This window comes from Struthio camelus, chromosome W (genome assembly GCF_040807025.1).
Source record: "Struthio camelus isolate bStrCam1 chromosome W, bStrCam1.hap1, whole genome shotgun sequence".
Classification (NCBI taxonomy): Eukaryota; Metazoa; Chordata; class Aves; order Struthioniformes; family Struthionidae; genus Struthio; species Struthio camelus.
The window spans coordinates 66,631,539-66,646,728 of record NC_090981.1 but is presented as its reverse complement, the minus strand read 5'-3'; the positions used below and the strand labels follow the sequence as shown (position 1 = coordinate 66,646,728).

The 15,190-nt window shown below is 49.7% G+C and overlaps 1 protein-coding gene and 4 non-coding genes across 6 annotated transcripts; all 5 read left to right on the top strand.

The window, feature by feature from the left end:
• The first annotated feature begins 10,951 nt into the window (after positions 1–10,951).
• LOC138064043 (large ribosomal subunit protein uL22) lies at positions 10,952–14,917 on the top strand. Of its 2 annotated transcripts, none has more exons than XM_068924736.1 (7): positions 10,952–10,999; positions 11,420–11,472; positions 11,561–11,601; positions 12,661–12,795; positions 13,233–13,331; positions 13,992–14,183; positions 14,828–14,917. In XM_068924736.1, the coding sequence occupies exons 2-7, from the start codon at positions 11,433–11,435 to the stop codon at positions 14,873–14,875; spliced, it is 555 nt and encodes a 184-aa protein (XP_068780837.1). In that variant the 5' UTR covers positions 10,952–10,999; positions 11,420–11,432; the 3' UTR covers positions 14,876–14,917. The 2 variants fall into 2 exon arrangements, with proteins under 2 accessions (XP_068780837.1, XP_068780840.1); XM_068924739.1 differs by having other exon boundaries at positions 10,982–11,124.
• On the top strand, positions 11,247–11,313 carry LOC138064350 (small nucleolar RNA SNORD58). The gene has a single exon (XR_011137596.1). It is a non-coding gene; the product is annotated as a small nucleolar RNA SNORD58 (small nucleolar RNA).
• Positions 13,098–13,164, top strand: LOC138064361 (small nucleolar RNA SNORD58). Its single transcript, XR_011137607.1, has one exon. It is a non-coding gene; the product is annotated as a small nucleolar RNA SNORD58 (small nucleolar RNA).
• Positions 13,698–13,764, top strand: LOC138064349 (small nucleolar RNA SNORD58). The gene has a single exon (XR_011137595.1). It is a non-coding gene; the product is annotated as a small nucleolar RNA SNORD58 (small nucleolar RNA).
• On the top strand, positions 14,283–14,350 carry LOC138064362 (small nucleolar RNA SNORD58). Its single transcript, XR_011137608.1, has one exon. It is a non-coding gene; the product is annotated as a small nucleolar RNA SNORD58 (small nucleolar RNA).
• Positions 14,918–15,190: the final 273 nt, after the last annotated feature.

Here is a 15,190-nt window from a genome sequence, read left to right as displayed (position 1 = left end):
AGACGCACGGCAAAAAAAAAGAAAAAAAAGAAAAAAAAAACCCTAAAACCCCCACGCTCTGCTGTGAAAAGTGACCGTCGCGTCCTGCTTTTGGGTTGATTCTGCTTTGGCCGTTCCCCCCCCCCCCAACCCCCCAGGACTCGTGGGGAAGTGGCAGTTCGTGAGGACCAAAAAAACCTTCAGGAGACCTTCCTAGGTTTGATTAGGTTCCCCCCCCCCCGGCTAGGAAAGATGTCACGGCTGCCAGCTGGAATTTCTGGGACTTTTACTAAGTCATAAATAATGAACCGGGGCAAACGAGCCGCGGGGGCAGAGCTGGAAGCTCAGTCTCTGCAGCACTCGCGGGGCTGCTGGAGGCTGCGTGGCGGCGGCTGGGCGATGCCCAGCGAGATCCTGGCCCTCCCCGGGGGCTGGCGGGTTCGCGCTCCGCCGCGATTTCCTAAGGTTGAGCGCAAAAGCAGAACGGGACTGTTCCCGAAATAACGGGCATTTTTTATAAGAAATAGAAAAAAATTGGCTGCCCAGCTGTGGCCGCAGCCTGGCCGCCTTAGAGGGGCTGAGGCAGAGCGGAGCCGGGGAGGGAAAGAGCCGAGAGGAGTCGGCTTCGCTTCTTAGCAGCACAACGCTAAAAGCAGCAAAATTAGAGAGGGATTTCGTCAGCGGCGTTTAATAGAAGAGGTTTCCCCGTTTTTCCCTTGAGCAAAAATCTGCCTCTAATTCGTCTGGCCTTAAAGTGAGCCCACCGCCACCTGCTTTCCTTGCAGCAAGCAGCACCAATGAACATGAAAACCCTTCAAAAAAAAAAAAAATCATCGCACCGGCGCTTTAGAGGTGATTATCGCTAATATACCAGATTTATAATTCCACGTACTGAAACCGCCCCCCAAGCCTCTCCCGAGCACCGAGCTATACCGAGCACCTGTTAACGGTCCCGTCGGTCGCAAACGCACTCTCCTGCCGAGCCCGCAGCCTGTAAGCCCGCCGCGAACGCCTCGGCTCGCCGCCGCCTATTTACAGCTGAGCCTGCGGGCTTGCGCTGGGCCTCCCGGTCCCACGTGAAACCCCCCCGGCCCGCCGGGTTGTGGCGGGGCGCGCGCTGCGCGGGTGCAGAGCCGGGCCGGGAGGGCTCGCGGGCGCCTCGGAGAGCAAATCCCCGCGTTCCCACCAAACGCCGAGTCCGGCCGACGCCGTCAGCCAGGGAGGAAACGCTGGGGCCGGTACGCGCCTCCGGGCGTCCCGCGAGGCCATCGGCCGGTCTCCGCTGAGGGCTCCTTTCTCCCTTCTTTACGTACTAGTTTCTATTTTTCGGAAAAAGCGTGACGAGCGGGTTGGGGCACAAGCCCGTGCTGCGCATGGCCCGGGGCAGGGGCCCGTTCGTTGCCCAGCACCCTGCTTTCCCTTCGCCTTCTCCTTTGAACCTCTCCCTTCCCAAATCCGAGGCGGGCCGGGCGCCGAGCCGGCCGAAAGCCTCGGGCGATCCCAGCGCCTCCTGCTCGCCTCCGTGCGACGCTAACTCGGACGCTAGCTTTTCTTATACCAACACTATTCCCCGTTTTATTCCCCCCGCCCCAAGTTGCACAGTTTCCGTTGAAGACCCCCCGAGTCCCCAGCGTCTCCCGCCGAGTTAGGGAAATCTGCCGCGCGCGCGGACCCCACGTGCGCTATGACGCCGGGTCTGCGTCCGGGCAGGCAGCGGTGAGGATGTCTCCAGGAGTGCTGGTCGTTCCCCTCCCGCAGGGCTCTGGTTCACCTTCTGGCCATTTCTTTCTAATCGCTTAACTTCTGCCACTGATTGTGGTGCTCGAGTGTGTGGATCTCATTAGGAAGAGTGGGTTGCTCGGCAATTAATTAAGAAAAGCTTGAGGCATTTTCCTTGTGCTTGTGTTCCTGCTGGTGATGTCCAGGTGTTGCCGATGTCCCCCTCCCCGGGAACTCCCAGTCTGGGGACGGAGCGAGTGAGGGAGCAGGAGACACCAGAGGGGGTTTCGGTACAAAGTGGCGATACGCTTTGCAGAGGCAGCGTTTTCCTTGAAGCAGAACATCATGTAGGAGCAAGCGGGGCTCGGAAGTGGCACCATCCAGCTCGGGGCGGGGGGGGTGCTCCACCGGCGCCGGAGGGACATCCCGTGGTGGGACTGCGCCGCGGGAGTTGGATACCTTGCGGTCCCCGCAGCCAGGGGATGCCGGCTGCAGCCTGGCCCTGCCGTCCCTGCCCGTCATATGATCTCCCCAAGCCCCGGCATGTGACTCCCCAAGCCCCATGCACTGGGAAAGACAGCGCTTGGAAAGTGGAGCGGAGCGGAAAGGCTGGAGAGGGGGAGGGCGGCTCGGCTAGAGGGGATCAGCGAGAACGGGCTGACACGGAAAGGGTTGGAGGGCGCTTGGGTCACACTTGTTGCAACAGCGAAGCGGGGCGGGGGGTGACTAAGCAAGGAAGGAGGGATGACCTCAGAGGTGACATTTAGGATCAAAGTGAGGCCGTCTGCGTATTTCGGAGAGGAAAACGCTGCAATCACCAGAGCAGGAGAGAGCAGAGAGCTGAGGAAAATCACTGACAATAAGACCGGAAAGAAAAGAACAACAAACCACATACTGTGATGATCAGCAAAGGTGCTAGAAGGGTGGCTACAGGCATTACCAGAGCTTGGGAAGAAGGGACTAGGTGTTCACGCTCGCAGCTTTTTGCATAGCATACCTTGGTGCATGTATTGGTGCTTCCCAGCCACCAACTGTCTGATGGCTGACCCTCCCGCATTCGTGGGGGAAACGGCTCGTTCCCCAGGCTTTGGAGCACATCTCCGCCTCGGTCCAGGGGTGACGACAGCCTGGTCCTGCCTGCTAGCAACGTTCCTGCTGCTGCCCCCCAGGCCGTCCCTCGCTCTCCGTGGTATCGCACAGCTTGCCAGCAGAGGAGTGCAGGCACAGAAGCCCTCTGGCTTCCCTGGAAGAGAAGGCTTGATTGCGGTTCATCAGTAGACCCAGAGGAGCTGTGGAAGAGCGCAGCCGTGGAGAGACAGAGCAAATGACAGCAGAGGAGGAGACTCTGATCCATTTTGGTTAGGACATGCGGTGTAACAAATGGATGAAGGTTGAGGCTGTGTTTCATGGTACAGAGTGCAATTAGCTTTAGAAGAAGCGTTGAGTAGGATGCACAGAATAGCTGGGGCTGGCAAGGACCTCTGGAGGGGGCCGGCTCAAGCAGGGTCACCTAGAGCAGATTGCCCAGGACCGTGTCCAGTTGGGTTTTGAATGTCTCCAAGGACTGGAGACTCCACAACCTCTCTGGGCAACCTGTTCCAGCGTCCAGTCACCCTCACAGTAGAAAGTTTTTTTTTCTTGTGTTTAAATGAAATTACCTGTATTTCAATTTGTGTCCAAATTGTGGGCACAAGCTGTGGGCATCTTTTAGTATCTTTAACCTAAAGAACATTTAGAGTAGTACTTCTTGGTTATGACTCAGACAGTTTAAAGCAAACGTAAGCCCAGGACTTAATTTATCCCAAACAGAGTTTATTAACACATATTCATATGTCTTTATTAACCGCCTTTCTTACCATGGTGATTGCCTGATCCATATCTGGTAATTAAAGTCATAAACAAGCAGTCGTAGACTTGTACAACCTGCGTAAATGGTTTGCTGGCAGGGAATACATTGAATAAATACACACTTCAGCTACAAGGTTATTAATCGCATAGGAGGTTTATTTACCCAGTGATTCCCTCCTAGCTGGGCATGGAGGGGGTGGATGAACCCGTTGCTGTAGGACAGTGTGCCAAAATCGCTGGGTATTAAGGCAGTCTCACTAGTTGTTGATTTTTCTGCTTGTCCATGCTCCTGGCTGGCTGGTCATCAGCAGGTTGGAGAAGGTGCTGTGCCTGTTGTGTCACATTTGAGCAGTAGTGACTGTAAAGACTGATATTCAGCAGTCATGAGGCTGAACTCCCTTGACCATTTCCTCACCACTGGACTGGGTACAGCACATACACAGCAGAAAGAGATTGTGTAGCTAACCTTGCCGAGAATTGCCTGTGTTTTAGGAGGACTCACAGCGAATCAAAATCACTCTAGTCCTTCATGTTTTTAGATGATACACTTATGACACATATAGACATATATATGGTTAAATAAGAAACCTTTGGCCCCCTATGGAAGCATCTGTCTTCTTTGAAATCACAGGAAGGAGTTTAGCTGTTCAAGAGGCCAGGACAGAGTTACTTACGCAGAGTGAAGTCCTTGTGTGCTGTCCTGCTGAGCTTGGTCACGCCACGTACCGGAGATACACCTTCTCCTTCTGCTGGCCCACAGATGCGGCTGCCAGGACTCAGTGCCTGGGCTAGTAGATTTTAGGATGTCGCTGCGGAGAATGGCGTAGCTGGAGAACCACGTGCCCGAATGCCTTGCTGACTGCAGAAGGACACAGCTGACCACTGGAGCTGGCTGTGCTTCTGGAGGAGCAGCGTGTATGGCAAGAGGATGAGGAGTTTGGGGCTGTCTGAAAGGCTGGAAAGCTTTCGGTGTCTCCAACCTTCAGCGCTCAAGCACTGTGGGCCAGGTTTCAATTTGAAACTGTCATCTGTGCTGTCATCTTCAAGTTTTTCTGCTTAACCATTAGGAGAAGCAGCCCGCCTGCACATAGTTTTGTGAATGACAGTTGATATCCCCACGTAACCCCTAGACTTCAAAAACTGGTGCTGTAGGATAAACACCAGGAAACTAACAAAAAGTTGGAGGAATTGGCTCCCTTTCCTGTGCAAAGAACAAGTCACTGCAGAAAAGCCTCCTACAGAAGAGCAGATATACGGGGTGTTTTAGCACACCAGAGCTCAGCTTGGCCAATAAGCCCTAATGGACCTATCTGCCATAGGGACTTCCGCAAGGACCCGTTGTTGCTCCACCAGCCCCTCCGTTGGAAGTCACTGCCCCCGGGCAGGGGCAGCGGAGGCCGACGTGCCGGTCCGTCTGCTGCCTGAGCTGCCAAGGTGCCGAAGGGGGTGTGAAGGGGGGGGGTCAAAACAATATATCAGCTGATGAAGCAGCAGTGGAGGACTAGGCACGTGTTTGCTCTGTCACGCTTGTGGTGGCAGCAGCTACAGTCCGGCAGAGCAGCCGCACGAGCGGCTGGGTGACATTACTGTCTTGGACGGTGATCAGAGCAGGGACCACGAACGGGAAACGTGTTGGGTTCAACAGGGGCTCCCGAGCTGAAGCGCCTTGACTCAGGTCAGGTGAAGGCAGCTGGGGGGTGTCCTCTGCTAAAGCGGTGGCCTTGGGGACACCTGCCTTCCCCAGGCCTGCTAGAGCCAAGCAGTTTCAGCCGGAGCCACACAGCAACACCAGCCTTCTGGTGAGCGGAGGGACCTTATGGCTGGAAGCAGGGAAGCGTGGGGAGACAAGAGAGCAAGCTCCCTTTTTGGCACTGAGTAGCCGTGCCTTCGGCTCCAGCCCTACAATGAAACCGTAGCCTAGGCCAGTCCTCGAGCCCACCTCTCCCTCCGGCCAGGAAGGCAGGCGGCTATCAGGGGAGTCGACTCTTGTCGCTTAGGATGACATTTCGTTTGGCAATTCTAGTAGGACTGATAAGGCTGCCTGTTTATTTACAGCTAAATCCACAAAAGGAGTTACGTGATATCCCACACGCTGCCTGCTGGGATCTTCCAGTGGAGGTTAAAGCATGCAGCCCCCGTGCCCTGCTCATCCCACTTGTCCTTCTCAGCTCCCAGGAGCACCTTCAGAGAAGTGTGAAGCGTATGAACTGTGAGTTGTTTGCTGCGTGGCAGAAGAGCTGGAGCAGGAAGGGTGGGAGCAGCTTTGCTGCAGAATAGCCTCTAGCCTCGTGGCCAGGATGTGGCTTCGAATCCTCTCGAAAGGAAGGAAATTAAAAGTGGGTCTCCCACATCCTGGGAGTGCGCTGCGGCCACTGGGCCGTCGCGTTAAGATGGGCACTACCACCTTTTGCGGCCGCATCGCAGGAGAAAGTAAAAACCATCAGTGTCCTTTGTGGCAGAGCCCTTCCCAGGAGGCTGCTACCAGAGGGAGCATCCAAAGGACAAGGTAGAGGCACAGTTCAGGTCTGAACACGGTTGGATCTTCACTTTAAATGCCTGCTGAGCTCTCAGGAGAGAGACGTTTCCTAGGCACATACAACGTGGTTGGATCTTCACTTTAAATGCCTGCTGAGCTCTCAGGAGAGAGACGTTTCCTAGGCATATACAACGTGGTTGGATCTTCACTTTAAATGCCTGCTGAGCTCTCAGGAGAGAGACGTTTCCTAGGCATATACAAAGCAGGGCTAAATCACCAGGGGTGGGCGGGTGGAACAGGCAGGAGAGCGTGGTGAGTTGGCACCAGGGGAGTTTAAGGTAAAATCCTATGGAGTCGAGATTCCAGTAGGATTAGGAGACAGCTGCTTCCTACGCGGGAGTTTTCAGGAACACGATTTTTGGACTTACGTGCCTAAATTTTCTGCCTAGGATCCAAATGCTCCTTTTGAGTCAGCTCACATAAGCTAAATATCCAAGGCAGCTGGTGCACTGAGGGAATAACCTGGGTAAACCTCAATAAGGGCGCACACTCGGCTGCCTCAGCCCTGATCTTAGCACCAGATATGCGCTAGGCCGCCTCTGAGTGCGGTTGTTAAACTCCCCAACAGAGATGGGAACACACATCTCATTTCCTTACACCTCGCTTGCTACACTAGGCAGTTCACCCACAGAAGAACTCCTACCGCTACGCTTCCATCACTGCCAGCCTTCAGCAGCTCATCCTGAGCAGTTAATACTTGTCAAGGAAACAGAAACTGTAAGTGACGAAAAAAATGCCATTTGCTTTGCATTCAGCTGATAAACACAATGACCCCGTGACAATTCCCATCACGTATCATTACCTACGTTTCATAGCTCTCTGTTCTGGTCTTCTCTGAATGTCTTGTTGCTCCTGTGCTCACTGGCAGTACACGTGGACAGGTGAGGAGGGGAAAGCAGAAATCAGGAAGGGAGGGTTGATTTCCTGTGGGCTGTGAGGGGAGATTCCCACAGCATGGTGAGCAAGGCCATGGTAGCGCTAGAGGACTGCAGACAGCTTTTGCTAGTTTTAATTCATTACATCTGGAAACTCAGTGCTCCTGGAAATCTTATTGTTCGCTTTTCACATAAGAGGAAACCAAAACACTGAGGCCCAAATGATGTTTTGGAAATCATCTCCGAGATCTTTTTCTCACAAACGTATTCTTCCTTTAAGTTATGAGAACCTAGAGGGGACACTTTTTCATTTATTTTTTCATGTTCTAGTAATGCTTGGCATGCAAAGGCTGCTATGAGGGTATTCTGATGGTATGGACCCTTCTTCACGTTACCGCTATTCTGAGATGGTTGTATGTACTGAGCAGCTTCTAACCCCATGGAAGATGATGGGAGATGGAAGTGCTAACTGGTGAAAACGGACCTCGAGTATCTCAAATTAGGCATTCACAACCAAAAGCTAGTGTGTGTTCTTGAGAATATGGGTTCCAAACTCTCTTCATAGGGACTTCATTTGTAAAACGGAAAATAATATTTGCCTGCATCCCAGCAGTGCTACAAGGTTTCACTGCTTTGAAATCAGTGCTTACAGGTTTCTTGGAGACTTTGCAGAAAGCTTCTCCCTCAAACCAAAGTAAAAGGCACCTTTTAAGGCAGGTGGATGGAGAGCTGTAGTCAAAATTAGAGCTCTACAGTTTCCAGCCATGTAAATATTTGTGATAGTTCAAATATTTTCCTCCTCCCATCAGGGTGAAATCATAGCCTCAAAGCTTTGGGGCTTTTCAGTGCTAAACAAGAGATCCAAAAATAGCCTGTTGGTCAGAGTATTGACATGGGCAGCGAGTTCTTGTTTATTTCTAAACCCACAGTTGAACCCTGACCTCTCTCATGCCAGGGAAGTACCTGGCCACCAGACTACTGGCCACTCAGGAAGATCTCATTTTGTCAGACTTTTCCTGATGAACGTTTTGCTGTAACTGGGTACCCCTTCCAGGAAATGTTTCAGTTTTACTGAACTACTGTTTTGTTAAATTTTCCAAGCAGCTCTAGTTTCGAATACAGCCTAAAATGGAAGCATATTTTCTACTAAGTAACTCTTTGAGTTTTTTTTTTTTTTAATAGTGCTGCAATAAGTATCAGCTGCAATTCATAAACATGAATCCTTCTAGTCCAATCTGTTAGTACACTTCTTTTATGCTAGAGTGCTTCCGCTTCTCTCTACCCTCATCCTAAATTGCCACCTAGCTGTAGCCCTTGGACTTGCTCCTTACTCTAGCGTCACTGAATTGACTTCTGATCTGCAAACAGTACTGGCCTTGAGTTGAGGGTTAATAAAATTGGCTTGACTGTGTCTTTGCTCCAATAACAAGTCTTCCCTGAATAGAAGGGGTGTCTTCCCTGCATGGCAGGGAATCTGCCAAGGCTATTTTTTTGTTCATTCAGTCACACATCTGGTGCACACGTACTGACGTAAACAACTGACATACGTACCTTAATTAGCCATTGGGTTTAATCCCATCTTACATTTAGGAGAGATGTCTCCAGCAACAAACAAATCTATTTGGAGATAGTCTGCGCTATGTTATGACCTCTCCAAGGCCCCGTCTAGACTACAAGCTTTCCAGTTCATCTGTGTTGACTGACAACCAAAAAACCACTCCTTAGTCAACATAGCCAGAATACCAAAACCCTACAATAGAGGCAATTATGCCAACAGAAAAAATGTTTTTGTTGACTTAGCTAGCATCGTCTGGGGAGAATGACGAGAAAAAGACTATCCGTGTTTTCTGTATCTCCACTGTGGCAAGGACTAGAAAAAGCAGCTATGTTTGCAGAGGGACTCAGGAGTACACAAATCCCGCACAAATACTCTAAACCTGACTTAACATCTGTCAGGTACACGTGTTCCTATTGGAAAATGATGTTCAAATCATATAGGCATGCACTTCCTACAGGTCTATCTTGAATTATTCTTCACGTGATAGTGACAAAAACAGTTTTTGAAAAATAATCTCTCATTTCTCTGTTCCACAATTTATTATATGTATGTATTTATCCAAAGCACAGAAATCTGTCACACATGTCTGAGCCACACCTAATGAAACAATACTTATAAGTAGATAATGCTCCGCTGTGAAGTGAGTTTAGCCTTTTCCGTTGGTATAAAAAGGATTACTATTAGAACTGCTGATTTACAATTCAGCAAGTGCCTTACACTCTGCACAACGCTGAAGCCAACACGCAGACAGAGGATACCCTTTAGATCACTAGCCACCCCCATCAAAAGGCTGCTGGTCCCTCACGTCTCAGGGATGTCCGCTCTGCGGTGCATGGCAGTGCACAGATTAGTCAGAAATGGGAACAACTCCCAGTTCCCTACCTTGGAGGTACCAAGAAAACGCTGTTCAGGCAGTCAGTACTGCCTTCTGTGCTGCCTATGACCTGCAGGTGCTTTGCTCTCACCTCCGTGGGCTCTCCACCAGAGATGCTGCCTCCTCCTCCTCCTCAGGCTATTGCTGTGACATCTCTTTGCCTTTTCCTAGGTCACTTACAGTCACCCTCTTCTTCCACCCTCCCAAACAGTGACTGCTGTTGATCCTGTGTGGAGTCAGCCTGGGTCCAGCTCAGCCCAGCCAGTCCCCAATTGCCTTGGTGAGGATGGATGTCACTGCAATCATCTGTAACGCTCCTAGGTCTTAGATCTCAGAGCAGTCACTGGAGCAGCCCCTACACAAAGCTAACGGTGGCATCCAAGCAAGCTAAACCTGGGAACCCTACTGTAGCTATCTCGTTAGGTTAAATATTCCTTATGTGAAAGGCAAAGCATACCTACTAAAGCCTCCCACTGTGCAGTTACAGGTCAGGGGGATACCAAGCAGCAAGAGTAGGCAAAGGGAGGATGGAGATGGCAGCACAGGCACACAGGCATCAAGCAATAACAGAGGCAGGAGAACGTCCTTTCAGAAACAGGTGGAGCAATCTGCAATTCTGGAAGCTACGGGTTAAGATACTGTTCACCATCATGAGGCTTGCTTTCCTCTCTGGCTGCCAGGCCACAGGCTCCAAGCAAAGCTGCAACACAACTCGCCTGGTCCAGAGCACTAGGACAGTTCAGGCACTTTCAGAGAGTTACCGCTACTGGGGCTACCTCTAGCCAAGTGCTGTACAGGTGACCTGCACGTATAATACCTACAGTGCCCTGGTGAAGTCTTAGACTTTGTGAAGGCTTGCACAGAGCAACTCTTGAAGTACAGGGCAGGCGCTGTCACCCGGTGGAGAAGGAACAGGGGGGCAGAAAACCTTCTCCAGCCACTGGAATAACCTACCTGGCAGAGCAGGCTGCTCCCTGCGCTTTCCTCCAAAAACACTGCGCAGAGAGGAGCAGGCCCCCTCGTAACTCGCCAAGCCCCCAAAGATGCGAAGGTGACCCTCTTTCCCCTAAAGCAGCTGCCAAAGCGAGGGAGAAAGCTCAAGGAAGGAGCGGTGAAACAAGGATACAGACAGCCGTAACCACCCAACTCCCGCAGCCCGCCTGCCGGCGGTGCTCCCTCCCCGCCCCGGTCGCAGGTGCGGGCGCTTCTCCTCAGGAGCGGGCTCGGCGCCCCTCAGCCCGGCGCCATTTTGAGGGGCCACGCCTCGGGCTCGGGGGGGGGGGGGGGAAGAGGGGGCCACACCGTACAGAGACGAGCCTGCCGCCCCCCCCCCGTCACGCAGACACACACGCGTATATACTTACGCACACATACACACACACGTTTTATTTTTACGCCTCCCGGGCTCGCTCGCCCCCCACCCGCGCCCGGCCGTGACCGCGGCAGCCGCCTTCCCGCCGCGGCGGCGGTGACGCCCCTCAGCCCCCACCCCTCCCCCCGCGAAGTCTCGCCCCGCCTCGCCTCGTCTCGTCTCGTCTCGCGAGACCCAGCGGCCTCACGCCGCCTCCCGGCAGCCCTTGCGCTCCCTCTTACCCCGCCGCGGCCCTGAGGTGAGGGCGCCATGGCGGATCCGGGGGCGACCCCGATCCGGCTTTCCGCGGCCCCATCCCGCCGAGGGCGCCCCGGGGAGGCGGCGAGGGGCCGAGAGGCTGGGCCGCCCCGCCGGCCGCCATCGGTATTTGTGGGGCTGGCGTGGGGGAGGACGGGCAGGGACGGAGATGTCGGCGGCGGCGGGGGGAGGTTGCCTGTCGCTGTCGGGGCTCTGAGGTGGAAGCAGGCCCCGAGGAGCGGCCGTGGCTGCGGTGATGACTCTCTTAGGACACCTTTGGATTTAATCGTGAAAAGAAATGAGCTTCTGAGCAGCTCCTTCCCTTAGCCGCCCGCAGTGACATAATCGCGGCTTTGAATATGCGCGTTAGGCGCTTAATACGCTTTTGTTTTTTTTTTTTTTTCTTGCCGCTTTTCCACAGCTGAGCTGCGAAAATGGTCCGCTACTCTCTGGATCCGGAGAACCCCACGAAATGTGAGTTGTTTTCCCCGCGTGTTCGTGTGGGACCTTACCGAAACCGTTGAGGTTCTCCTTTAAAAAAATCTGTGTTTTCTGTCCACAGCATGCAAGTCAAGGGGATCCAACCTGCGAGTCCATTTCAAGGTATGCAGCTTGTGCATAATAGGAAAAGCAAATTGAGTTTGTAAAAGGAACGGTGTTTTTTCTTTTCTGTGTCATGAGATAGTTATCGGAGTATGGTAGCATAGAATACGGCTTATGCTCGTTTAAGCTACTTGTACGGCTTTTACTCTCAAGAATAAAAACGAGGTGGCGTGTCACAAAAAACTTGCTGTCAAATATAGATAATAAAATACCATAGGGAAACACAGTTAATTGCAATGAAGACAGCAGTAGGAATTCTCCTAGCATCAGATTAGTGATTTGTTCCATCTGCCTTATTATTTGTTTTTAGTTGTTTGGAAAGATCGTCCTGCTAATCTGACCATACTGCTGGTCAAGTAGCGTGGCACAGAAGACTTCTTGTCTTCAGCAGGAGGACTGCGTATGAGTGAATATATTTCTCTGGAAAGCACTTAGTTGTAGCAGTGCATTTAGGACACTTTGGAGTTAATTGCACAAACGAAGCTGGGTTCCGAGCACGTATTTTTCTGTAAAGGGCTATATAATTTATTTTGGTTTGCCTTCTTGCTGTATTCAAGCATGTTTAAAATTGCCCTTTGATTTTTGCATTTAGCATACTGTCCTAAGCAGTGATAGCTTACATCTGATTTTTCTTTCCAAACCATTTCCTTTCTCCCCTTCATCATTGTCTCACATGGATTTTAAATCAGCGTAGCTTGTTTGTTTTCATTTTCTTGTTATGTACTGTGAGGGGCTATATGTGACATTTAGCGGAAATTTATCCTTCAGGCTCTGGGTTTTTGGATTAGTGGATAAAAGGACCAGCCATAAGTGTAAATAAATTTTAAAAGTACATGGGTTTAATTTTGCTGCCCGGAAAGACCTAGCCATTTGTTAAAACAACAGCAAAAACATGTCAGAATAACAAAATCAGTAGTGATGGCAATCATGCTAGGGTTATAGAGGTAGATGGGGAGAAAAAAAAGACTTTTTTGGGGAAAGAGGGACAAGTGCTGTTGCTTACGTTGTTACTTGGAAAGAAGTGTTGAGAGAAACTTTTCCTGTGCTTTGTTTTGTTAGAACACTCGTGAAACTGCCCAAGCTATCAAGGGCATGCATATCCGGAAGGCCACCAAGTACTTGAAGGATGTGACCCTAAAGAAGCAGTGTGTTCCCTTCCGTCGCTACAATGGCGGAGTTGGTAGATGTGCCCAGGTGAGGTTTGAGATGAAAACGGGGGGAGGATGCTTGGGTATGATCTGTTAAAGAAGAGAGAAAAGACGGAGTTGAGATTGTTGGGCATATTCTCTCAGTGTTGGTGAAAGTGTCGCATTAAAACATAAGCTGGAGAGGAGAGTCTAGTTCCTATATAGCAAGAATGAACTGAAACATTGCTGCATGACAGTTTGCAGTCTTGTGTGAAAGGCATTAGATGATAGTTAAACGCATTATTTTGGTATGTCAGCTAAAAAGGAATACTCATAGCATTGTGTGAGAAGTTGAATTGTTGATTTGGGTTGCTGTGATGACTTTCTTAGGACACCTTTGGATTAAACGTGAAAAGAAACTTGTTTTCTGAGCAATCTTAGTGAAAGGGCACGTAGCAGTTATGTTGTAGCCAGGATAAAAACAGAACTCTCTTTTTCCTCCAGGCCAAGCAGTGGGGCTGGACACAGGGACGCTGGCCCAAGAAAAGTGCAGAGTTCTTACTGCACATGCTCAAAAATGCAGAGAGCAATGCTGAGCTGAAGGTAGGTTAACAAGGGGTTATTACGTGCAGACTGTTCACGTAGTTCTCTTTGTCAGTAGTCCTGAACTCAGTGGCTCAAAAGTCAAAGGCCAGATAGGGCCTGCTTTGTAGATGAAGCTCTGAATTGTGTATTCAATGTCTGCGGCTTTGGTTTGCTCTTTGTTTAGATGATGTTGCCTGCATTCTTCAAGATAAGATGTGATGGATAATTTTTAATTGATAGCTAGTTCATACGTTCTGTTATCAACTGTTTAGAGTAAGTCTGTGCGGAATCTCTTAAAATGTAGAAAATGAAGCAAAATCTTCTGTATGCGCTTGGTTAATTTACATCTTTGTAGTATACTCATTATTTAAATTTGGCAACTGATGGCAGTGATGACTATCTTAGGACACCTTTGGAGTAACTATGAAACAAAATCTTTCTTCTGAGCCATCAGCGTGATTTAAAATTCATTGTGACATCTAGAAAGATATTCTGTAGAGTCTTTTTTTTTTTCCTGGCTTTACTTGGTGCTTCTGCTTAATAAATGTGATATTGTCAAGTTAAACTATCAAGATATTTGCCAGCAATGACATGTGTAGGGTGGTGTTTGTTCCTGTTTTTGCTACAGAGATTATTTACAGAAAAAAAGTCACAAGTTGTCTGCGTTTTTTTCCCTAGGGTCTTGATGTGGATTCTCTGGTAATAGAGCACATCCAGGTCAACAAGGCTCCCAAAATGCGCAGGCGTACCTACAGAGCTCATGGTAGGATCAACCCCTACATGAGCTCCCCCTGCCATATTGAGATGATCCTCACTGAGAAAGAGCAGATTGTTCCCAAACCGGAAGAAGAAGTTGCTCAAAAGAAAAAGGTAGAAGTGTCATATTCTTAGTGTTTTTTCTCTCGTTTCTTAAAATACCATTGTCAAGAAACCTGAATTGTAATACTTTACGTTTTTCAGACAACGGGGTTGCTATGATGACTATCTTAGGACACCTTTGGAATGCTCATGAAAAAAAATATGTATTTCTGAGCAACCTCAATGTTAATGTAAATACAACATTTGAGAATTTGAGAACGTTCTTGTGAGCGATTTATACTGCAGAGATGGCTTGCTGTACTTCTCAGGCTGTGAGTTTAGTGCTTCTCTGCATGTGGAACAATTCCTGGTTTTCTCTTCAGGACAACTGTATGTGTAGTTACTCCAATACAGCATAAAGAGTATTCGTTCCCCCTCCCCCCACCCCGGAGTAGTTATGGCATTCCCACTTCATGCTGCAAAACGTAGGTGAAAACAAAGAATAATCTCTTTGTAGGGACCTTAGTGTTGAAAGACGATGACTTGTTTAGATCATTCAGTTGATGTATTTTAATTTGATGAATGTCACTAATATGTAGGTATGCTTTTCCGTACATAGCTGTAGCAACCTTTAAGCAATGTGGTATGTTCTGAAATTTGTTTTGTAAGATGTTTTTTGTAAGTGCAGACTTTTACTGTTGCTTTTTATTTTTCAGATATCCCAAAAGAAGCTGAAGAAGCAAAAGCTCATGGCTCGGGAGTAAATCTGATGCAACAGATGTACATAAATAAAACAAAAAAGTTGAGATGTATTGTGTGTGCCTCTTCTCTGCTTTTTTTAAGGCTTCTGCTGTAAATTTTAAATAATAAGTCTCCTCAACTTAATTTTTAAGTATTGGCTTGTTGCTTTGGGGGACACCTGGAAGCAATTCCCTCTCCTCTTTGTATCCCAAGAAGGTCTCCAGTTTGCTCTTGGGAAGAGTCACATTAGAGTTTGCGGTGCAAGGTGTTACAAGAGCTGCTCGAAAAGGACTTTGCGCCCGCCTCGTCAACCCGAAAACGCCTTTTCTGTGAAAGTC

Excerpts from the sequence above, each read along its gene's own strand:
- LOC138064043 (XM_068924736.1), top strand. The coding sequence starts at position 11,433 with ATGGTCCGCTACTCTCTGGATCCGGAGAACCCCACGAAAT. Across the intron at positions 11,602-12,660 it reads ACCTGCGAGTCCATTTCAAG|AACACTCGTGAAACTGCCCA; the intron begins GTATGCAGCTTG and ends TTGTTTTGTTAG. Across the intron at positions 14,184-14,827 it reads AAGTTGCTCAAAAGAAAAAG|ATATCCCAAAAGAAGCTGAA; the intron begins GTAGAAGTGTCA and ends TTTATTTTTCAG.